Here is a 25,440-nt window from a genome sequence, read left to right as displayed (position 1 = left end):
CATGCATGGGAAATATTTTGGTTCTGGTTTGTATTTTCATTTTACGTTGGTAGCTGAATGCATGGCAACTGAATATTCTTAACAGATTAATCCACGTCTACATTAGAAAAATACATGTTGAACACCACATTTATTTCATGCATCATTAAAGTCGCCTTATCAAAAAATCTGTGACTTACAAAGAATAACTTAAAATGATATTGCTTTGGGAGAAGGATGAAGTTGTATTTGGGTGGTGGTAATTTTTCCTTCCAATCCCTTCTTTCGTCAAAGCTCCCAGATGGAAATGATAGGCTTGATAGACCCAATGGCTGCCAAGATAATGGTTACAGACGAGTAACAGAAAACACTTGACAGTGTAAACACACAGCTGCTATCCAAACCGCTGCTGCGTTTGGGCCGGAGCCGCCATTGACTGGCGTAATCTGCTGTATAAATCTGCAGCTTGGCCCTGTCTGGCTGCTGTCTGGGTTCTCTGCACTTGGACAAAAGCGACGGACACCTTGCCCACTGTCAAAGGGCCTGGCCCTAATTGGAGCGGACAAGGCTTGCTGATGGAGCCTTTTTGAGCAATTGAACTTGGTCAATGAATCTTAGAGGACCTAATGAAACATAAGGGACAGGCAGTTTGACTCCAACAACGGAGGCAGAACCAAGCTGTCCTGTTTGTGGCTGTCAGTCTAAGGACTGAAGTTGTGCTTTGACCCACAATGACCTTTATAAAGGCATGTCTGTTCTGAACCTGTGAAGATTCTTATGGTGTTGACCCTGTAGGCCACATACAGTAAGTGTTGTAGATGTGGTGCCTTTCATCGCTGCTGTGGAATTCAGTTTTGTCCTTTGAAGAGAAAATTAGTCTGATCTGGCGCCATTCTGTTGTTTTGTTTTCCTCCTTAACCGTCACGAGAATGGAGAACAGGCCTTAGTGTGTCTCCGGAGCAAACAGTTTGGGATGGAAGACATGCTGTTCTCCTTTGAAACTTTGAGGAAGGAGACTGGGTTCCTTTTAGAAAGCCCTCGGGAATGTGTATGGGAACCTGTGTGGGCCACTGGAATCTCCTCAAAGAGACAGAATACAGTATGAGTGCAGAGCCTTCACCACGGGAGAGAGGAACCGGTCTTTGTGATCACAAATGCCATAGAAAAAGTGTGCATTGTTTACGGCCCAACATATTTTTTGTTCTTCGGGTCTTGTGATTCACCTACAAGGTCTTAGGCTCACTGACCCCTTTGAGCTGGCCTCCCAAAATGCCCACACGAGTCCATGACACTACATTTTATTTTCAAAAAGAGTTGCTGTCCCCAGGCAGTGCTGCTGTTCACAGACTGCTCTTTGTACAGAAGTGTAACACTAGTTGATCTTAACAGGTCATTTCTGTTTTTAAATTAACAATTGTAATTTTGTTCATCTCCTTTCTTCTCATTACATCGTCTATAAATATCTAAATATTATCCTGATTAATAACTCCTGCTGAACTAATACTAATAATTTTACTAATAAAAGAAAAAATGACCAAACATACAGTTTAATATAATATAAACTATGAATATCATTAGACCTGGGATCTACTTAATAAGGTTGATATATATAAAACATAATTCCCTTCTTGTTGCAACCTCCAACAAATTCCTAAACAATGCTGCTTAAGGCCGAAGTTTGTGCAATAATTTTATAGTGCTTTTATTATGGTGATCTTTTAGCATGTGTTTTTCCCATTGGTGTATGTATGTGTTGTGTGCAATGTTATGGGATATATGCAATACTGTTATGTAATTGTTGTTGGGATGATAAGGCTGGTGATGTTTTGTCTGTTGTGATTGTCAAGGCATTTATGACGCTGAGTCCTGAGTCCAAGAAAAAAAAAAAATCCCAATTCAGATCTTAAATAAACAACTGAGTTGAAAAAAATCCGGCTGTGATAAAAAGGAAGGTTAAGCTATTCAAAAACTTACCTTACTAAAATCTTTACAAAGATGAAAGACTGCTTCATTTATTTCAGCAAAATACAAAACAAATGTCAGAGAAGTCTCAGTTTCAAGCACCGGCCACTTCACTAGGTACACCTGTAATCTAATTCAATTCAATACAACAGCTCTACAATAAACTCTACTTTTTTTAAGTTTATACTTCTGTTTTTGTTAACATTGTCATACATGTGATTATTCTACTTTATTTTAACCGCTGAGGTAGGTGGTGGCATACTGGAGTACATTATATTGACTGGTGTCATACCCTTATGTTTATTTTATATAGTATTTAGAGATTGATTATTGTATAAAGTATTTTTTATCATTTAATCATCAATTTATCATTTTATCACTCATTACAAGAATACTGTTGTGTCAATTTAAAATTTAGGGGGATCAATAAAGTTCACCCTTACCCTTAACTTACCCTTATGAGCTCAATAATTAAACATAAAGTAGAATTATCACCTTCTTGACAATTTTAACCTAAACTGAAACTGTACAAGCTTTACATCTTTATAAATGTATAATTTAAAGCAGAGTTGTCGTGTGGTTTAGCATTAGACTGCACAGCTGTTCCAAATAAAGAGGGCCAGTGTGTGTGTGTGTGGTAAAGTTTACATTTGCCTTTTGTCCCTTGCGAGGCTCCGTAGTTCACCTCGTCTCCATGGCAACCTAAGTGTCTCCAAGACGCGAAAGGTTCATTTTGACCTCTTGTTGTTCTGTAAGCTAACAGTTAATTAGCTTTGACGTGCTAAACAGCATATTATTCAGATAAGTGTGGATTTTTGCGGCTATTAAGAACAACTTAAGATACATTTCTGACGATAAATGATGGTAACTGGATTGAAAAATACCTGCCTGACGTTTAAAAAAACATGACGGATGTTAATGAGATGTGTGAAACAATCATGCAGGAGCTGAATAACGTGGCCGTATCTGATACTGAAGAAGAGCAGGATGGCTTTTCATTTCACCAAGAGGAGGTGGGTTAAGTTAAGACGAGGCCTAACTACTTAAAGAGAAAGTGAAGCTAAATGTACTTGTAGCTTGTAATGTTTAAGTATGTAATTTGTTAATGCTTACTGACTTATTTTCTGGCAACAGGCCCCAGACGAAATTCCACAGTCACTTCTCAGCTACTTTGAAACCTCAAAAAGTAGAGCAGCAGCTTGTGAGAAGCTCATCCTGGAGGAACTTGATGGTATGGCAACATGGTGAATATAATAATAATAACACATTTTATTTGAAGGCGCCTCTCAGGGCACTCGAGGACACTGTACAATTAATAAACAAAACAGATAAAAGACAGCAGAGTAAGTTGAGGTAGTGTAGTTCATGTTAAGCTCTGCACTCAGACACATCATACAAGCATTTTTGTTATCAGTGTTGGGGAATGTTACTTTTAAAAGTAACTAATTACATTACAAAGTTACTGCCATTAAAAAGTAGCTAGTTACATTACAGCATTACCTTCTGAGAAAAGTAACCTGTTAAAGTACTTTTGTGTTGTTTTAGTCAAGACTTCCTTTAAATATAATGACTGTACCATCATCACACAGCCAAGTCTGGCCCATAATCAGTAAATCTTTACACTAATAGCAGAAATAACCGACACAATGTCCCATTTACAGCTCTTTATTGGACTAAAGTGACTTCTCAAACACATGCTCACATACAAGTTAAAAAACTACATACAGGCTTTTCAATCACATCCCTACATCACTGCAACAGGGCAGCAGGCTCTCGTTACCTCGGCACAACTTGCATGCTACTGTACTGTTCTTGCTCTTATTTCCTCCCATAAATTAAATATAATGTGAATATTTCCACGAAATGAAGGCTGTCCCATCTTGCTCGTCGAGCTGCTGTACACACACAGTGATATAACCGAAGCACATGGCCAGGTGTCTGCCTGCCAAAAAAGTAGTAAGGGTGCAAATTTGTGGCAGATTTTCTTTTCTTGTGGCAAAAGTTACAGGAGTAGTTGGTTAAAAAAATAACAGATTACTTTTTTGAAAATGTAACTAAACAACTGAGTACCTAAATTGCAGACCTAACCATTAGATTATTTGTTACATCTAAAAAGTAATCTAAGCACTCTAACGCGTTACCCCCAACACTGCTCCTAATGCACTGCTTTTCTGTGGTAAACAAGGGAAGGGAGGTACTGCAGCCCCTGTATTTAAAAATGATTTATTAAATGACAAATACAGCCTGGCACTTTCATGATTTAATCAGTCAGCTATTCAGCATTTCTAGATAATTATAGTGAGGAAAGATTATTCTCTGTCTTCTTCCCTTCAGATCTCACTGCATCACATCACGCTGAGGACATGAGACGAGGAGACTTGCCTACTGAACTTAATGAGGACACGATGACACTGAATAAGCTGGTAATTGCTCCTCATTACAACTCAGTCTCAGTCTCTTATGACACATCCAAAAAAAGAAATACAACAGATCTAAAAAATTGTGGCAAACTACCCTTTTTTTTTGGCTGATACAGGTTATGTGTGGCGCAGAAAATGAGGAGAACAACACTTTCACTGACACCCGCCTTCTTCCTGCACCCACAGAAACAGAGGCACTTTTCACTCACAATGTGTCAGTGTGTAACAACAAAGAAGGTACAGTACATGATCAGAAAAATGAAGTGAAAATGCTCAGTGCAGTGATGTGTGAAGCCAGCAGGGTGAAACAATTTGCACCACAAACTGAGACACACAAGACTAAACTTCATAGGTACATCTACTGAAGTTTTGTAGATTTAAAAAAGGGTTAACGTGGCAAAGGCTGGCTTTATGTAAATGACAGTTGGCGAAAATAAAATGTTTCTTAGTTATGTTCACTAATCTTAAGATAAGATAAGATAAGGTAAGATAAGATGTAGCTTCTTGGGAGAAATTCAAATTGACACAACAGTATAGTGGAAAAAAAGTAGCAGTATAACAGTGAAAGTGATAAAAAAACAACAACTTATAGATCTGCAATATTTAAATGTGCAATATGCAGAATTTCCTGAGATTATATACATGTTTGCAATGTTCCTGGAATTTACATAGTAAGGATAGGATTGCAAATGGGCAGAATATTTCCAATACATTTCCGGAAAATTCCTATGGGAAGTTAAGCCAGGGAATTTTTGAAATATTCCAAGTTGGAAACTTTCCATGGGAATTATTTTATGGAAGGTACTGGGAGCTGTGGTGTTGTGCACATATATAAGTAAAAAAGTCATAAAGCATGTCACATTACAAATTAATGCGTCATTATGTAATGTTATAATGTTGTGCCTCATTGAGCACTAAGGTTAAAAGGTAAATGGTTACAATCATTCAGTCTCATCTGTCATATACTTACACATTTAAATTGTTTACTTACAATATTTTCTTGAGGTTTATACACACGTTAACATATATAAACCTGTTCAAACCAAGTGAAATATTACCCTGTTTCAGTCAAAGGTTCAGTCTTCTGTGCCAATGGGAAACACACCATGTTAAATATTGTAGTTTATACCACAGGTGTGATAGAAGTTGAAGCTATGTTCCATCTCTTTCTCCTCTCTGATCTTTTTTCTTTGTCCTGTTGTAGCCTTTGTCTCCCTATGCACTAAAATCCTTCGTGGTAATAAAGCTTTTGCTCACAAGAGGTCGCTATTATCCTGTTTTTCTCTCTCATACTGATCATGTAGTGTATTACAGTACCTCCCACTCCCAATAAAAAAGACTGATGCTGTCATTGCAACATATATATTGCAGATTTATTTACACAGAGATTGTTTGCTGTATAGTATGTTGCTTTATTTTGTTTTTTTTAATTCTGTTTAATCACTTTAACACTTATGCTGCTACTTTTGTTCCACTGTACTGCTGCTAAGATCGGGTTTTCTCTAAACATACATTAGTTTATTTATTTCATGTATTTCAACCACTGAATGTCACATTACTCACCTTTATATTTATGTGTGGTGATGTAAACATTGCTGATGATGACACATAAGAAATCTCACACATATCTGATTTCTACAAGACCCCAAAGACCTTTGAAGTACTGTTGATGTCCAAAGAAGCAGTTAGTCTGATGAGGATGTTGTAATAAAAAATTAAAATGTCACATTTTTAAAGATCATAACTGTTACAGGACAATGTATGTTTCACTGAAACTGATTGGCCCTCATGATGCCTATATGATGCATAGGAAATAAGATGTGTGATTTGTTGATACAGTATTTTCTCTACCCTTGTCGTACCATTGTGATAGCTTGAAGTCTGACAGTTTTGGTACTTCTCACAGATGAAACTGGAACAGATGAATATACAGAGTGTGAGCAACAGTTGGCACTGGACATGAGAGCCCTTGAGATGTCACTGAATGAAGAGGAGAGAAAGAAAAACAATGAATATGAAGTGGAAAGAGAAAAGGAACGCTGTGAGGAAATGAAGAAGGAGCAGCAGAGAAGACAAAGAGAGGAGGAATTCCAGGAGGAGCTGAAGAAGATAATAGAGACAGAGAAGGTGAGTCACTCCGTTCACTCCCTTTATATGTGTTGTGAACTGTTGCATATGGATCAATGATGTGATGCAACCCAGTGTCAATTCATGAAAATCTGATTATATAGAGGAAAATCAATGTGAACTAAAATGTGGAATAAATATAATCCCCTTTTGTAACACAACACTGTGTTTATAAACAAATTTTACATAGTTCGTCAAAATTAATTTAGAAAAAATACATTTTTTAGGATATGTCCTGCTCAATATTGCCAAAGTGCTTCACATTTCCAAACATTTCTTTTCATTTGATGTTTTTAAATAAAATAAGTATTTGTAGAAGTACACTGTAGGTGGATAAAATATTTAATATTTATCATTATTATGTGGTTACACCATTTGACATTTTCAGGAGCATTCAGTCTTACTTTTGGTAAAAAATGCTGCAAATGTCATTTCAAACACTAACACTACTAACACAAATACAAAATATACATTTGAACAAACCTGATGCTTTTAAAACTATTTATTATTTAAGAAATTTTTTGCATTTTGTTCTTCTTGCCAATCCTTATTTGTCACTGAGCCATGTACATCCTATTGAGGAGGAGAAACTAGTACCTGGTTCTTTAAATATGTCCACTAACATGAGTATTTATTAGGGAAATGGACAAACTGAGGAAATCAGGTGCAGGTGCTGCAGAGATGGCCTTTTCCAGAAATATCATGTTGCAGTGGGAGAGGGCATCATCCAAAAGAACAAATTCATCCTGTGACATTTGAGCAAAGACAACAAGATTTATAGCTGATACACTGATTTTAATTTGTCAGCCAGTGTGGAAAGTATGCTGAGTGAAGAGAGAGATAGAGAGATAACTATATTTATGTAAAATGTCACAATGATTGCCATTTTTCCTTATCCAGCTTCATCAGAAGGAGCTTGAGTTGATGGGGAAGAGGGCTGAGGAAAAGCTTGAACAGGAGTTGCTGCTTCGGCAGGTATGCCTGAATCCTCTTGTTGCTTTTTTCACCACATGTCCAATCAGCAGGGGCTTCAGCTGTGAGTGTAGCCATTGAAGTCATCATTGGGAACTGATTTAATGTTTCCAATGAAATGAAACAACTTTGTATTGTTCTAACTCTATTGACTATCTATACCGACCAGGAGCTGATCAGCAACTTACAGAGACACGTGGCGGAAGAGAGGAGGATAAAGGACGAGGAGCAGAAGAGAATGAAGAAGGAGAGGGAGAAAAAAAAGAAGGAGGAAGAAGAAAGGATCAAGAGAGAAGAGGAAAACAGGAGGAAATTGGAAGAGGTCAAAAGTGAGGCAGAGGCAGAGAGGAAGAGGATGGAGGAAGAGACGAGGAGGATGAAAAAAGAAGCAGAAAAGAGAAAAATAGAAGAAATTAGACTTAAGGAAGAGGAAGAAAGAAGAAAAAGGCAAGAGGTGGAGAGGAAAAAGAGGGAAGAAGAGGAAAAGAGGAGGATAGAGAAGGAAGATAATAAGAAAAAGGAAGAGGAAAGATACAAGATAGAGTTGGAAAAGAAGAAGATGGAGGATGAGATGAGGATGATGATGGAGATAGAGGAGAGAAATAAGAGGATAAAGGAGGAGGAGGAGGAGAGAAAAAAGGTAGAAGTGGCAAGGAAGAAATTTGAGGAAGAGAAAAATAGAAAGATGGAGGAAGAAATGAGACTGAAAATGGAGGAGTGGAGAAAGAGCGAAAGAGAAGAGAGCACAAGGAGAAAAGAGAAAAATGTGAGAAAAGATGAAGAGGTTAAGATAATAAAGGAGATTGAAGAAAGGAAAAAGGAGGATGACAGAAAAAAGATAGAGGCAGAAAGAAAGATGTATGAAGAGATAATGAAGAAGAGTGAAAAAGAATATGGAGATAGAGGTGAAGAAATAAGACCTGAGGAAAGGACAAAAAAGGTAGAAAATGAGAGGAAAACAAGGGAAGAGGAGGAGGAAAGAAAAAGCAAGAAGAAGATAAACATGATGGAGGAGAAAGAGGTGGATGAGGAGGTAAGAAGAACAGAAAGTGAAGATAGAAAATTGGAAGAAGAAAGAAGAATCAAGGAAGAGGATGAGAAAAGGAGAAGAAAAGATGAAAGGAAAGCAAGAAAGGAAGAGAGGAGGATGCAGGAGGGAGATGTGAAGAGAGAGAGGGAGGAAGAGGATTACAGAAAAACACAGGAAAAAATGAGACTCAAAGAAGAGAAGGATGAAAATAAAGGATATGAAGAGGAGGGCATAAAGAAAATGGAAGGTGTTAGAAAAAATATGGAGGCAGAGAAGAGGCAGATTGAGGAAGAGGTGAGAGAAAACAAAAAAGAAGAAGAAAGACTCAAAGACGAGGATGAAAGCACAAAGATGATAATCCAGGATGAGGGAAAGGCGGACACGCTGATTAAAGTGGATGACCTGGAAGAGAAGAAAAAAAGAGAAAATAAGAACAGAAAAATTCATAATGAGAGAGAGAGTACAGATAACAAAGGAAACTCCCAGACCTCACAATTAGAAGACAGCACCACCCAGACCTCCTCATGCCCTGTCAGCGAATCCACAGTCGGTCCCACCATCACCGAAACTTTACAACAACACGACCTGAACCAGAACATGAGTCAGAGCCCCATAAATAAAACTACGGGCCAAGAAGATCCTTTCGTGATAAGCTCTTCCACTTCTTCTTCTTCTTCTTCTTCTTCTGGCTCTCTGCTCCTGTGCCTCCCAGAGCACACGGAGCAGAAGAGGTTGTCGTGGATGAAGGACTGCATCCCCTGGTCCAAACTCTCCCTCCAAAACAGGAGGAAGCAGAGAGGAGCCGTCCGAAGTCGGAGAGGGCCGAGGAGGGACGCGGAGGCCAGCTGCCTGCCACCGCTTAGCCCAGATACTCTGCTTCAGTCCACAGGCTGGAAAACACTACAAGAAGTAAGATTTGTACAAATGTATAGAAACAATGAACCAAACCCACTGACAATACCACTTCATCGAACACTGAAATGTGCCAAGTGCCAAAAAAAGAAAAAGAATTGTATTTTTGTCACTGTAGAAAACCCCCTGAAACAGTATTTTTTGTACACGTGGAACCCTTAAACCAAAGGCCACAGACATAAAGATGATTTAGCAGATTTTTGAAGGCAGGGAAGGGAGTTACCAGCCATATTCACAGGGAAGCTCTGTCATATATTATCAACATTAAATCAAGTGAAAAATCAGGAAAAAAAAACACATGAAATATGCAAAGATAATAGCATTTTAGTGCACATTGACCACTGATTTATGTGACTTTGATCAAAGAGGATCCATCATTTTTAGCAGAGACTCATATCTGGCTGGTTCAAATTTTATATTTTGTTTTTAAAGCCCTTATATGTAGAAATGTGAGATTATAGCGTATTTTGTTTAAAGCTTATCACATACATTTTTTGTTTTAAAAAAAAAATTAGACAATCCTGGTTGAAAACTGCGGTATATCTGTTTTTCAGCCTCCAGTCAGATCTGTCATGTCATGATATTTATGCTACCACTAGGGGGGGTACCAAAATCACACATTTTTCTATATCCCACACATAGGGATTTAAAGAAAAGCCCAGTGTAATAATGAAATATATCTTCATCCTTAACTTGAACCTCTTTCTCTGTTTCAGGTGACCACAGTGACTCTGGAGGACTTGCCTGGCTGCAGCTTATCCACGCTTGCCCAGTGTCGTCAACTTCGGTCCCTCACCCTCAGACGCTGCAGCCTCAAAGCCCTTGAAGGCATCAATCAGTTACCAGAGCTTTGCTATGTTGATGTACAGGTGAATATTCAGTCAATGTATAATGATTTATTACTTAATTCCAGGATTTTTTAAAGAGACATTAATAATTTGAGATAGTATCTTTAGATAGGTGGAAATCAGTAGGAGTGCATTTTCTTGTCTTCTAAGATCTTCATTGAATTTGTTACAGGAAAATAACATCTCTTTTGTGGACTGTGAAAATATGACCAGCTTACAAGTTCTTCGACTTGGCCAAAACAGGCTGACATCCATCCATGGTTTGAGTGGTGCTGACAATCTGGCCGTTTTAGACCTGTCACACAACTCCATCACCCGGATTGGTGAGACTTGGAAAACCCATTACTGTATACACGATCCCATGAAACATTCACTTTGATGTTTCAAATGAAAAAACATATAACATAAAACAAAGAGCATAGATGTGTAATTGTGTTGTCTATGAAGTCTGTATGTGTTTTCATGTGTGAAACCAGCAGCTTGAGATGTTCAAGTCAAATCAATTCTGCAATTTTCCACAAGAGGGCAGCATCTCACTTCTTTTTAAGCTTTGCATTTCCCTCATTTGACAGTATGAATTGAAATATGATCTATTTACTGAAGTCAACCTGAGCCCTGGGGCTGAAGTCATGAATAGATATTGGCCAGGAAAGAGGTGAAACACATTGAATTGTATATTGAGCTACTGTATTACTGAAAAACTTTGTTTTGGCTCACCTCTAAAACTGACTCATAATACCACATCACACAAAGAAGATGAAGGTCTCTTTTCAACTCAAGCTTACACACTTATGCATTATTTATTACTAACATGCATTCTTATTGTGAGCTGTTTTGCAGTCTCAATAGTGGCTTCTTCTTCTTTTTTTTTTTTTTGCTCTCAACCCCAGCTGGTCTGGAGTCTATGAGGAGACTGCAGAGGTTGTCAGTGGATCACAACCAGCTGATCAGTACTAAAGGTTTGAGGGACATATACACACTCCTCCACCTGGACTGCTCACACAACCACTTGGTAAGCGTGGAGGGTCTGGAAAACAGCGCTCTGCTCAACACGCTGCACCTGACAGCCAACAGTCTCACTGAGGTAAAAACGGCCAAAGCTGATCACAAAAAGCACCTGATCTGATGTCACTGTTCAATGTTGCTATTTTTGGAGACCATATATAGAAACCGCTTTGATTGTTTGAAGGGGGTGTGGGGCTTGTAACTTAGCGTGTTGAATTGAATTAGGTCCACGTCATGAAATCAGCAAGAAAACCTAATTTTAAAAACAATGTGTTTACTGTTTTTTCATCTTATGTAATTTTTATAAAGATTCAGAAGCAAGAATTTACTTTTAACTTCCCTTTCCAGACATAGGTGTTTGAGGATGGTTGGAGTGATAAATAATATAAACATTAGAGTAGGCATCTGGTATGGATATCAAACCTTCACAATATAATCTCAAAAGTGTAACAAATACATATGGACTCATTTATTTAAACCTAACAAAATCAGGCATAGATAATGGATGGATATATAGAACTACTGAGGGGAAGGGAAACAGCGTCCGACAGTGCAAATTTACAAGTTGAAAAAAGGTGAACTTTGACCTGCAAGAGCAGAAACATCAAACTGAAGGTGGAAATACGTTTTTGAATTTGTCAGGTATGCAGGTTTAATTTGAAGTAAAAGAGAGGAGTCGGCATGCACAATATCACTGATACACCTATAAAAAGTAATTCATTATTGTTATTAATTATGCTTTTGAAATGTCCAAATGTCCAAATACTGAAGCTTATCATTCTCTTTGTGATTATATCTCACGGGTAATTTATGAGGCAAAGTCACTAAAACGAAAAAGTTATATGCAAAGTAAAAAATACATATTAACAGAAGTCATTTGTATGGTGTGTACATCTTCAGTGTTTCAGTACATCTTCAGGTTTCCTGCAGAGCTTCACTTGTGGCTGACACTGATGACAGTAAACACAGCAGGACTGAAACAAGTGACATTGATGGACGGGGGTCATTTAGGCGCTGTTGGACCAGCAGCAGCAGTGTAAAGTTAGTCTAACCCCTCAGTGTGACTAGTGTTAACTGACAACTTCACCCTGTTTGTCCATCAGGTCCCTAGTCTGAACAACCAAGTCCTCCTCAGAGAGCTGCATCTGGATGACAACAGCATCGCCTCCCTGCAGGGCCTCACTGCCTGCTGGCTTCCCCTCATGCAAATCCTCTCTGTGGCCCAAAACAGGTATGTTCATCAGGTACTATTTGATATCTGATTGATTGTGTGATAGAAACAAGAAAGAAGAAGAAGAAGGAGTAAGGGATCTCTTCGACCGTAGAAAAAAACATGCCTTCCTCCTTTTTCTTATTTGATATTAAGATTTGAATCTAGATACATGCCGAGTCTTAGCCAAAGACTTAGACAGTATTTTTCTGTGTTTCCTAGAATTACCCAGCTGCCCTCCATGTCTGATTTTGTGTCCCTTGCGAATCTGGATCTTCGATTAAACTGCCTATCAGGTAACAGGTTGTCTTGATTAATCAGACTATAAATCCCTTTTCATCATCATAAATGCAAACCAGTCTCTACTTTGCATGAAATGTGAATTAATTCAAAACCTGTGTTGTTTTATATTTTCTTTTTCTTTTTCTTTTTTTACTGACCGTAAAGCCAACATGTGACACTGAAAAATCAGCTCAACCATTTTCAGTTTTCTCTGCATTCCATCTGTATGCTGACATTCCCTTACTCCCACTCAGCCACAGATTGATTTCACTTAACAAAATACATTAATTTATATGCATTAAATATGATTTTAGCCATAAACACTTATGATCCCACACATTTAATAGAATGCTACTGCATTCATTTTGGCAGGCTGTGTATATGACTTCATAGAAATAAGCATTAATTCACAAGTCTCTGGAACACGTCTCTGTTTATTTCTTCCAGTTGATTCAGCCCCGCTACAACCAGATCAGACCATTGTGAAAGAGAGGAATAGGTTGGAAAATACGCATTGACAAGGGGAAGTTGTTTCTCTGCTTTTCTTTCAGAGCTGAAGAATGTGTGTGAGAGCCTGGAGGGATGTCAATTCCTGCAAGAGGTCCACCTTGTGGGGAATCCTCTTGAGCAGGAGAGTGGCTGGAGGTAAGATGAAGGTTGGAAATATCGTTTGGAGTAAATTACATGGGTTACTGTTCGCCAGGCTCGTACTACATTGTCATCTAATCTGTGGGCATCTACTTGTGGAATAAGGAAGAACTGTTATATAAAGATTATTTGAATACACTCTCTATTTCTACTACAGGTCATCTATGATTATACCACATTTTCCTTCGCAGTACCTGCTACACAGTTTCAAGCCAAGATAGTGTAATTAGAAATTTCCGTTGTTCTTTCTGGAAATTCTGTGGAAAAAAAGTTTCAATTTCAGCTTTCTTTGCTATGAAATATCACTTGCTGTGATGGATGTTCAAAGCAACATACCAGTGAAAAGCCAGTATTCGTCTATCACAAAATCAGTCTATTGGCTCAGGTAGTCTAAACATTCCAGCAGAACACAGGCCTTCCTGTCCGCTTCCCAGGATTAGTGCTGTGATCCGCGTCCGCTATTAGATTACCGCAACGTGCCACCGACACGTGTGTACGTACGCCACACTTAGCACTCGTAATTTCCCAAATATTGATACAACAGAAAAATCAATTATCTTTTCAGTGTCAATTTGCTCATTCACTTATTGTGCCTAAATATTTTCCTCGTGTTAGGACCGTTGCAGTGAGCTTATATGTAAAATATGCAATGACCACTTATATTCTTCGTGCTTCTATTGGCGTGTCATGAGCAATGATGTCAGCTGTTACACTCACACCCATTTAGTACCAGCAAAATATCCAAAACATGAAAATCTACACTTGGCTTTCCTGCCAAAAAAGCCATTAATGTTTCGGTTTTAGAAAATAATATAAAACAGCATTTTGACTGTTGTATTAAGGAGATTTCATTGGTAATTTTTTGGACTCTAAGTTTGCACCTTTAAATCAGCAACGTCATATCTGAGAAGAGTCAAATGTCAATTGCAGACGTCAAACACTGATACTTTGTGCATGACTGGTAAGGTGATTCAATAATGCTCACAGTTTTAACTTAAAACTTTGCATTTGTAAATTTTCTAGTTTAGCATTTTTTCTTACTTGTGGACATTTTTCTATTCTTAAGCCTTAACTGAAACACAACCTTAATATTTCAGTGAACTTTACTTAACCCCCAGTGCCAACAGTGGAATTAACCCTCTGTATTTCCACACTCATGCCCTGGCCCTTTCATCCCGGGCCAGTGATAACACTGGTTAAATTAAAGCACCAAAAGGCCAGAGCTAAGAATTACACTCCCTGTAGGCAGCCCATGATCCAGGAGACGTGGAAGAAGAAAATACTGAGCCTGATTAATCAGGGCCACTTTAAGAGCCTGTGTTATGGAGGAAGTCTTCACTAAATGAAATACGGACCTGTGCTCATGCTGGCTGGAGAAGGAGGACACAGATGAAGGAATGTGAGCCAAGAACAGAGTTTCCCTCAGAAAGGAGGATGAAATTTATATCAATTTAGCAAAGCTTCAGATTTAATTCCAAGTGTAGTCAGTGTAGACGAAGCTGTAACTAGTTTTACATTGTCTTAAATGTGTAGGCCCTGCTCTCTTTTGCAAAATATGATTTTCAGATACTACTGCGAGTGAAATGTAGCTTTTTTGACAGTGTTGACAAATCTCCGACAGAAGGAAGACTTTCTGTCATGAAACGATCATGAATAGTGTAAAGACTAGCGATTATAACAGTACAGAGAAAATCCTGTTTCTGAAAACAACCAAAATAGATTTCCAAAGTGGTATCCATTTATTTTTCAATTTTAAAAAAATAGTATATTTAATGATTTTCAAAGGGTCAGACGATTAAGGATAAAAGAGCAAGATAGAAATATGTGCACTTTTTTCCAACTTACCATGAACAAAAAAAACGCATTCTTCCCACACAAAACCTCCCTAAAGAAAACCCCAAGACAGACGGTTTATACAAGTAGATATAAGGTGGCATAATAATGGGATTTGGCACATTAAACACTAAGACATACATGGAAAAGTACCCTGAGATCTCAGTCAATGCTAGTCTGTAAAGACCACACCGAAGAGTCCTCGAGAGGACATTGCAGTGTAGTAAATTTCAACCTAACCTGCTTATATCTCCAAAATAAGGAATATGAAGAGCTGTTTAGGGCCAAAAGTGTTTCCTTGTTAAAAGAATTGGGATCCTTTGAAAGGGGTACAACATTCATGTTAAAAAGGTCCACTCTTCCTTGGAGAGAGAGTGGTCCATTGGGCTAGATCCTCTCTAATCTTTTGAATTAACGGCATGGAATTAGAGGGAGGGAGGAAGGGGGGTAATATGTGTACCGAAGTAGACGAAACCTGATGAGGACTAATGAAAAAGGCTAGAACAAGTTGGGGACCAGTACACCTTAGGGGTTGGGGTCATTGCCTCCGACTAGAGAGAGTAGTTAAGAAGTAGAGTTAGTTAGTTAGTAGAGAGAGTAATTAATCTTGTAACCTGTAAATTGGCCAACAGATTTAATACTCTCAGTGTCTCTCGAAATATAGTCCTCAGGGTTACTTAAATAAAACATAACGTCATCTGCACATAGGAACACTTCTAATGGCATCTGCCACGAGCTCTATGGCAAGCAAAGGGGGCGAGACCAGACCGCCTTATTTGGAACCAGGCCATTTGTTATAACTGAAGTATGATGGGCAGCATATAGACTAGAGATATCCATTTAATAAAGTTGTCACCTAAATTAAACTTTGAGAGGATTTGGCTTGTTCCTGAATTCATACTTCCTATGATTAGCAAACAGGGGAGTGTCTAGAGCGACTGTAGTGGTGTCAGTTTGAAGTCTCAGGTCCTCTGAGGGTAAATGGAAATGGTAATCTCCAGTCTTCCAGGCTTTTACACTACAAGTAACATTCATATACACTGATGGTAGGGGCTGCCACCCAGTGTGTCAAACTGCTCATCAGGGGGAGTTAACCATTCACACACACTTTCAGTATCTTGCCTAAGGACATTTTGACATGAGTGGGGGAGCTGGTAATCAAACTGGAACCACCGATCTTCCGATTACTGGACAACCCACTCTACCTCTTGAGCCACAGCCACCCTTATGTTAAACTCTTCCTGCAGGTTGCTTAATTGTTCAAGAATCTGTTGTTCTTTCAATTTACTGAAAATGATATAAGTAGTAAAACCTTGAATAACAGACAGCAGTTTCCCAGAATAAACTAGGAGACACACCTGGAGTGTCATTCACAGTGATAAAATGATTGTTCTATAAAACACAGGTGATTCGCTAACCACCATTGCTCTTTGGGTCATTGTACTTCCTGTGCTGGACACGACAAGACACTGATGTCCACCGTCAAACAGGATGGGTCTCCCTCTTTGTTGTCGCCATATTTGGGTGATTATAGCAGAGGTTTAGCTTTCTATCTTGTTAAGAAAGGTTTTGCCTTAGATGCTCCTGGTGAGAATTACCTTTCCCTGTCATACAAAGACTTATCTTGAGTTGTTCAAAAAAAACAAAAAAAACGATTAAGAGGCTTAAAATGATGTTTGATTCTCTATTGATGAGCTGGTTAAGACATCTCTACTCGCTACCCATGCTGCCCCCCTAACCCTAACCCTTCTCGTGGTGTCCTTTCTGAATTGAATTACAGTTACTACCTCAATGAGCTCATGTAACGATCAAAAGGTCCTATTTTGGTTTGGAGCTTCACTTGAAGACAGCCAGGCAGACAACATGCCCGCTGGGTTGGAATCTAATCCTGATCTGTGTCGGAGAAACCAAGCGGACCACATCAAAACCATATCCCTCTGACAGTACACAGATCCCACCCTCCGCGGTCATGTCTTTGTCTCATGGTGGTGGTAGGGTCAGGAACAAACAGCAGGCTTTCACTGTGACCATTTTTGCAGTTTTAAATCCCCTGCATCTAAAGAATAGGGTTCACAGTCCAAACCTGAGTCACAATGTTATTTCACCTGAAGCACCAGGACAACTAAAAGATAACTAACATAATCACCTTATTTTAGTTGTGCTATAGTACAGAGACTGAATATGACATTATTGAAACATGACATTAAAATGGAGCATTTTGAAAGAGTGTGAATGTAACTAGACATGAAATATAAATAAAAGTACTCATATTCACTAAAAGGTCACATTATGAATCAATTTGAGGTTCCCCTTCGCCACATGTTTTATCCTCCTCTGGTGACAAACTAGGCAGGATTTGAGAGCATATGGTGCTCTGGGAATCAATTTTGAAAACCCTAGTTGTTCATAATGTTTTACAAAATCGAATTTGTAGCCTGTGGGCTTGTATTTTTTTACTCATTTTATTGTTGCCGTTCCCTAGTGTCCTGTAGAGTTTCCAACTGCACATTTTCCCACTGAACACAGACCACATTTGGCCAGTTCTCTGCTGGTGGATGCTCCGAGTCTGTTTCTCTGACAGATAGTTGGGATTCCTCTGCTTGTACATCCTTAGCCTCAGGCAGTGGTTACCTCTCCCCCAGACTTCAGCAGTCATTCAGGGCTCCCCTCCAGTTTAAAGGCGGATACTATCCAATATATGCCATTTGGTAGAGTATAGTTTATCCAAAGTGGGTTCATACCTATACTTTTAGAATTAAATATAAAGTATAGTATAATGTTAAATGTCCCTCAATGTAATAAGATTGTAATTCCAGTGCAAATCACAGTGTGCATCATTTTTACCAGTGGAAAGTACATCATATTCACCAAATCACAATTAGTAGATGAGTCTGGTTAGTCCTGAGGACAAAGTATACAGTGTACTCAGCAAGTACAGTGTGGCCTCAGTGGGACCTCAAACGTCTACTCAAATTCTAGCTGGCAAAAGCTAAACAGAGAATGGTTGATTGGTTGATTCAATGGGCTGCTTTCGGGCACATCCAGTCCAGAAAATGTTTCTCCTGTCACTACAGGATCTGAGTCAACCGGAGATGTGAGTTGTGCATGTGCAAGCGGGTCCACTATCTTGGACAGCTCCGTACAGCAACACCACTTGGACAAATCACATACACCTGCCCGACTCAACTGTCAATGTGCATCCACTAAAACAGCTTGTTTTTGCCACTGACATGCTCAAATTATTATAAGTGTATGAAAACATTATCATTTTTCATGTCTGCTGGATCTGAAATGTCTGTTCATATTGCTTTCAATGACCTTCTTCCTCTTTGAACATGCAGTGTTTATACTAAGTGTAGGACTCTTAATTGTTTGTATTCACTGTAGTGGTGAAGACTGCATTCAAGACTCTGTAATATTGAATGCAGAAGTACAGCACATCAGTAGCAGACTTACTGAATTGAACTATAATGTAAATGTGTCAGTTGAAAAAGTCTTGTTATGAATATATTTAGATATAGATTAAGATATTACTGATCTTTTCTTTAAATTATATATTTAGAATATCCATTAATAATAAACATTACTGTAGTTTAAATTCCTCTGAATGAATGAATTGTATGACTACTCATATTACTTTTTTATAAGCTACCTTTATTGTCACTATACTTAAAATACAATGAAATTGCTAATGCCCATCACAGTGGTATTTTGACATTCTACTGCATACATACATACACATACACATCATAAAACTATACAATAAAACAAAAACCAAAGTCAGGTGAAATTAAGACAAGCCAGGAAAGTAAAAAATAAAGTGCTGACTGGGTTGATATTATAGAAACCAAAAAAGTGAAACAGTTTTATTGGCTGCTGATATTTAATCCTGTTTGCTCTCCTTTTCAGATCTGCTATGCAAAAAGCAGTGCCTGCTCTAAGGGCCATTGATGGCCAGGAGACAGACCCTGTTCTATCCCCCCCTGCTGTTCAACAGGTCAGCCCGGCCTCAGGCAGCTTCCTAGCGCTGTGTCAGGCTCAGCTTCAGCAGGCTTGTGATTTACAGCAGCAGCACAATGAGGAGCTCAGGTAAAAGCTAAATGATTAACTGCTTGTAGTGTCAGTGTGTTATGACTTTAGTGTGGTTGAGTGCTGGTCTTACCAGAGATTAAAGAGAGTTGGTGTGTTTGATTTATGTGGATTACTTTGCAAAACTGTCATGGAAATACACCAGAGATCAACTTTGTGTACTGTCAATTTTTAGTGTAGTTAGATATCACATTTAGATCATTTGTGTTGGTGAAGTGAAATGTCTAAAGGACTGATGTTTGAAGCAGCTTGACGTGGCTCATAGAAAGGAGGGAAGGAGGGAAGGAGGGAAGGAGGGGAATGCTCAGCTCAGATTTGTTCATTCATATTTGGCTTCATTAGACATGTCCTAGTTGGAAAAGGGAGCAATGATATAATATCTTGTACAGCAGTCTCTCTTTCCCTTTAATTTATCCTGTCACTGTTCGTTTATATCAAGAAATCAATCAAAACTAAACATCTAATTATGTAATGAGAAAGCTCCCGTTCTGCTTGGCAGTGCAGACAAGATCTACAATTCATAACGCAACATAATTGGCAAAACAAAATCCATTCATAAGAAGTCATATTACACTTTAAATCTTGTGTCGATCAGCCTGACAGACAGACAGATATGAAGCGGTCAGGAATGTCAGCTATCCTCTTGTTATGTCTGATACACAGGGTGTAGTGAGCCTAAAGACAACGTCCATCTATTTTCACAAGTCCTTCGATGTCAGTGGCCTCCACACACATTGATGCTCCTATGCGAAATGGACCACCAACACTTAAAGCAGTGGTCAACTTTCTGCTTATCTTCGTGACCCTTCCAAATTACACAGCACAAAAGATGAAACGTGGCGGCGGCTACCCGTATGGGTCAGACTGAGGACTCCTATGGCTCGGGGGGTAGCATGGCGCTCCCTTTGCTTCACCTCTCACTGTGTGCCCTCCACCCCCCTGGCCTCTGGACAATGAGCCATTCTGGGGGCTTTGCAAGGACCAACACAGCCATTTAACCCCTGGCCTGACCCTATGTCAGACTGGGGTTTAGAGGAGGTGAGAAGAGTGCCACACGCCAGTCAACTGCTGACTGTAAGGTGGGAAACCATGGGGTTTATCGAGGCTATGGTTTCACAACTTTTCTTTACAGGGTAGAGTGCAGAAGCTTAAAAATACTCCTCACAAAAGGACTCTATTTTACACTCCCAAATTACTTTTTATAGAATTTCTAAAAGATTGAACCACAGCAGATAAGATAATGTTTCTTCATCCTAGAGTGATCACGTGTGATAGACAAATCCATACAGTCTATCAAAAAGTTAGTTTCTCTCCTGGTTATGTTTTTTATACTCGTTGCATACATCCATTGCTACCAAACACCGCAACTGTCTTTGAGAGGCAAGCTGGAGTATTAACACAGTAGAATATAATAATACATTTTTAATGTCCTCTCAGGGAAATGTGACTTACAGCAACAAGACACTGCTATACATACATGCTTAAAACACATGCAGATACTATGTGTTACCATGGTTTACAGACCCAAGAATACAAGCACTTAAGAAATGTTATAATCCAGTCTTTTATTTTGCACACTGTAACAAAACATCTGTTATTTATTTATAGTACACAGTATTTTTTTTTTATAAAGGCAGAAAAGTAAAAAGACTCTTGTGCTTTTCATTGAACACAAGGTCAGTGTAACCACAAGTAATTGTTCTGACAGTAACTTTCTCATCATAAACTACAATGTTCAATGGATGCTTTGCCTGTAAGCTTTCAATTATGTGATCTTGAGAATCAGTTAAGACTCTGTGCAGAGTGTCTTTTACTGTTTTCTTAAGTTGAATTTTACTTTATCTGATTTCATATAATCTACTTTATCAGATGTTTATTGAGGAGAATGAGTTGGCATTCAAATGTGTTTTAAAGCAACCTTATTTCTAGACAAAACATTGATATTGGATGACTCCTTGAATTATGTTAAGTGGTGTGTTTGAACAGTTTGTTAAAGTATAGATATGGTTAGGGAAAGATTGTGTTTATTGTGATCTATGATGGAGTGTGAGTACATGAGTGTCAGATGCACTGAACACCATCCTTAGTTTCGACCTTAATGGAATTAATTGTTGATATTGGACATAATTTATGTTCTGAAAATCATACAATGACTTTGTGATTCCAAGGAATAGTGTGCTGCTACTGTTTTTTTTGCATATTTTTGCTTTAAGTTTATGAAGTGTAATACTCTCTCTGCAACCTGTCATTAATCTTAATCCTTGCATTCACCTTAGCTGGTATTCACTTTCTTACTGCTTTCCACCATTATTGGAGTTCACCCATATGACACGGCCACAGCAAATGCTGTAGTCCCCAAATATCCCGAAATCGAACTAAAAATATGTGGATTTCGTCATTTATACACGGTTACAAACAAACACATGATAGTTATTCACAATATTTAAACAAAGAAAAAGATGTTCCATTTTTCAACAACAGCTTTTTAATACAGTCAGTATGAAATTCCAAAATACTGATGATTGCATGTTGTCTATATTCATAACGGCCCCCATCCTACCCTCCCACAGAGCCAGATGTGAATAGTGCAAATGTAAAATTATATAATAAGCACATAAGTAAGAAACTTAGAAACAGAAACTAAGCAAAAAGACAGATAAAAAAAACAGTACAGATAAAGTGAGTGATTAATAGAAATATACATACACATTTAAAACATAAAACATGCTGCTAAGGTAGATCATATGTTACCGTGGTTATCCATAGCCCTCTATATTTTGATTTGAGTTCAGTTATGCTATGCTATAATATGTGTTTTAATAATGTGACAGACGCTCTATATTTAAGCTTTTACATTCCTTATTCTTCATTCCTACTCTAATATACAAGTGTTTTATATGTCCACAGTGACCCTGGAGTGAACCAGCAGGTACAGAGAGAGAGGGGGGGGATGAGGGGGTGAGGGGGTCACTGAGGTCACAATCCTTTTGGACCTCCCGACTCCTCTGTCTCTTGTCCCACAGAGACATAAGAGTTGGTCTTTGTAGGGAAGAAGCTGTACTACCTAAGGCTACTGGGTTTTCCAGACTGGCCGGGTACTGAAGTGTCTCTGGCCCCTCAGGGTTTAAGACAAGGAGGGAAACAGGGGGAGCAGAGTCAAGCAATGCTAATAGATTCATTAAGTTTCCATTGAGGTGGCTTTGTAGTCAGTTTATCCCTTCAATGAAAGAGACATTATATGGAAGAGCAGGCACTTAACTCAGCTGCACTCACCTTACCTCACCTCAGATAATCAAGAAGTCAAGAATAAGAACAGAATATCAGCAAAATGTGACAGAATTTACTATTAGATTTTTTTGTGTTAATGTGGATTGAATTTCTTAAAATTAAGCATGCTGAATTAAGCCTCTCTGACATTTTATAACAGCCTCCTCCAGACTAAATTACTCTGAATATCACATGAATATTGATATTCATTTACACCACAGATACATTTTTTAAAATAATGTTAACGTTAAAAATATAGCTATGTAATTCCATCTGTGAAAAAGTAAAAATGGGCTAATATTATTACAGAAAATGTTGTGTATCATATTTCGAAGGCTCTTCAGTGTCACTCAGTCCCCTGCCCACCTACAGTAGATGCACTCATGCCTAAAACTGTCTTTTTTCTCTGTGTGTGCATCCATATTCACAGCAATGCCTCGTTACCCCTGGATTCTGTAGAGACCCTCTACCGACACTTCACAGAGGCTTTGCAGCTGGCTGAGGACCAGAGATTTGCCCACGAGTATGGTGACACTACTGCTGCTGACAAACAAAGAGGTGCAGCAGACCAAACAACTGCAAAGGAAACACTCAACGAGGACAGTAGCAGCGCTGGAAAGTTTAATGAGCGCCCCGATATGGAATTCACTGGAAAAATTTCACCACTAATTCCAAGGGAGGACAATATCAGCAGCAGCTATTGGACCTTGGAGAACTTAGCCACAGAGAGTTGGCATGACACTGTAGACACTGTTACAGTAGGGCCAAAGATGAAGTCAGCCGATAGCAAAGTTAACTGTGGCAGCTTTCATTCCTTTGCAACAAAGGGAAAAATGACGTCCGCCAATCTCAAAAAGGCAGCTGTGTCCAACCATCGAGACCCAGACCTCAAAAAGTAATTCACTAATTCATTTCTATTTGAGTCTTCTGTACATGTTAGCGCTCTGTACATCAATTCCATCCAACACCAAAACTTTTCATGGTGCACAACTGGACACTGCTGAGTTAAAGCAAATCCTCTTTTTTATACGAGTCTTTTTATAGCAGCTTAGCTTTTTATTGGTTTCTGCTGCAGAGTATTTGTCTTCATTGGAACCTCCTCTATTTGATTTATAACAAAAGATGTCGAACATCTTACTCATTTTAACACGCAGCTTCATCATTAACGCTGCGCTATCTTTGGGAGGACAATAGATCTTTAATATGAAGGGTGGCTCTGGACAGGCCTAAATTCTCCAGAGTTTTCCTCTCCAGATGTCTGCTCGGACATAAATTCATGTTTTGAAAGATGAAGGTGCTATGACATCATGTATATCCCTCATGTTGTGTGCCTGGGTATGTTTGTGTGTTTGTGTGTGTGTGTGTGTGTGTGTGTGTGTGTGTGTGTGTGTGTGTGTGTGTGTGTGTGTGTGTGTGTGTGTGTGTGTGTGTGTGTGTGTGTGTGTGTGTGTGTGTCTGTTTTGGAGCAGCACAGCAGCAGTTGTGATTCAGCAGCAGTGGAGGAAATACAGACAGAAATGTGGGAACATCATCAGCCCCCCCACAGCTGAAAAAAAGGGAGGAGGAAAAGGAGGAGGTGGTGGAAAGCCAAAGTCAGGACCTTCCTGTAATGAGTGGAACGTTGTTGGCCGCGATCATGCAGCAACTGTCATCCAGGTAACGCGGCTGAGACCTTGTAAAACATTTGGCCATTTTTTGTAATCTACACTTACTGTACAAAAGGTTCTATCCAACAAGAGGTGTTGCGTTATAATTAAGGGGCTACAATTTTCAAACCATGTAGGTCACATGTACTTTTTTTGCATTTGCCAAGTTTTTCCATTTTTTCCAGTTTTCCTCTTATGCTATTTTTAAAGGACACATTTATTACCTTACTTTAGTGCAAATGCAGTTGGATTTTTTTAAAGATACAAATTTAGAGTATTTTCCCTCTTTCCACGCTGCAGTAACAGGTTCTTCCAGAGCTTCAGCCAGACTGAGACAGCATTAGCTACAATGTTCTGGCTATTTGTGACTACAGTATTTAGGATATAGTATCTGATAATAATTATGTTTTAGTCCAGTTCAGTTGAACTATCCTCTAGATCATTATGTCCACTATGTTCATGGATGTATAGGTGAATCTATGCATCTATTGAATGTCATGAAATAGAAAAAAATTACCAACTGAAAGATATCATGTTTACAATGAGGGGAAAAAAGAATGAAGCAGTAAATGCTCACATTTGAGGAGCTGGAATGGGTGAATGTTGGTCATCTTTGCTCCATAAATCAGTTCAATGAATACTCAATTATGAAATTTGCTGACCAATTTAATTTTCCGCTCAATTAATCTACTAATCATATCAGCACAAATCCCAATAGAACTATTAATGTACCTTCTAGTTTCAAACTTAAATAGCTTTTTCAGCAAAGACAAGAGACGGCTTGTTAACTTGGTAATATGTAATTAAGGACTGTATTATTGTGACTGAAGGCTGATAATACAGTCTGAAGGCAGATATGTGAAAGTGTCCATTTTTCACCCTTGAACATCCATCTTCAGGCCTCATACGTGCTATCAAAGCTTACCCGGCTAATCCCCTGCATAGAGGTCTAAGCTGCTGTTCTGAAAAACATGCTACTCAACACTGCTCCCAAATCTCTTTTCAACACAAAAAGTGTTTGATGAGTCCTTTAGGGCTCTCCAAAGTAGAGGTGGGGGGGGCGGTGGTGTGGACGGTTGGGGTGGAGGTGTGTGTGTGTGTGTGTATGTGCGCGTGTTGGGGAGGTATGGAGTGATTAATCAGATTCCATAGAAATGCGGTAGTAAGAGTTCTAGGATTCGTGTTCGGCTGAACTTGAAGTGAAGTGTGC

The 25,440-nt window shown here is 38.8% G+C and overlaps 1 protein-coding gene across 1 annotated transcript in view; it reads left to right on the top strand.

Moving 5' to 3' along the window:
* The first annotated feature begins 2,867 nt into the window (after positions 1-2,867).
* The window catches only part of lrriq1 (leucine-rich repeats and IQ motif containing 1), a 38,838-nt gene continuing 16,265 nt past the window's right edge, over positions 2,868-25,440 (top strand). The window contains exons 1-17 of the mRNA XM_053319475.1: positions 2,868-2,954; positions 3,076-3,172; positions 4,276-4,364; positions 4,478-4,598; positions 6,268-6,488; positions 7,389-7,463; positions 7,630-8,451; positions 9,007-9,399; positions 10,119-10,271; positions 10,423-10,573; positions 11,141-11,334; positions 12,359-12,486; positions 12,688-12,761; positions 13,299-13,392; positions 19,138-19,317; positions 23,015-23,479; positions 24,054-24,240. Of these exons, the coding sequence (XP_053175450.1) occupies positions 2,880-2,954; positions 3,076-3,172; positions 4,276-4,364; positions 4,478-4,598; positions 6,268-6,488; positions 7,389-7,463; positions 7,630-8,451; positions 9,007-9,399; positions 10,119-10,271; positions 10,423-10,573; positions 11,141-11,334; positions 12,359-12,486; positions 12,688-12,761; positions 13,299-13,392; positions 19,138-19,317; positions 23,015-23,479; positions 24,054-24,240 (3,519 nt within the window). The 5' untranslated portion in view covers positions 2,868-2,879. The remainder of the gene's footprint in view (positions 2,955-3,075; positions 3,173-4,275; positions 4,365-4,477; positions 4,599-6,267; positions 6,489-7,388; positions 7,464-7,629; positions 8,452-9,006; positions 9,400-10,118; positions 10,272-10,422; positions 10,574-11,140; positions 11,335-12,358; positions 12,487-12,687; positions 12,762-13,298; positions 13,393-19,137; positions 19,318-23,014; positions 23,480-24,053; positions 24,241-25,440) is intronic.

The sequence above is a fragment of the Scomber japonicus genome, chromosome 5 (assembly GCF_027409825.1).
Source record: "Scomber japonicus isolate fScoJap1 chromosome 5, fScoJap1.pri, whole genome shotgun sequence".
Taxonomy (NCBI): Eukaryota; Metazoa; Chordata; class Actinopteri; order Scombriformes; family Scombridae; genus Scomber; species Scomber japonicus.
Note: the sequence above shows the minus strand (reverse complement) of the source record. Positions and strands in the feature narration are given on the sequence as shown.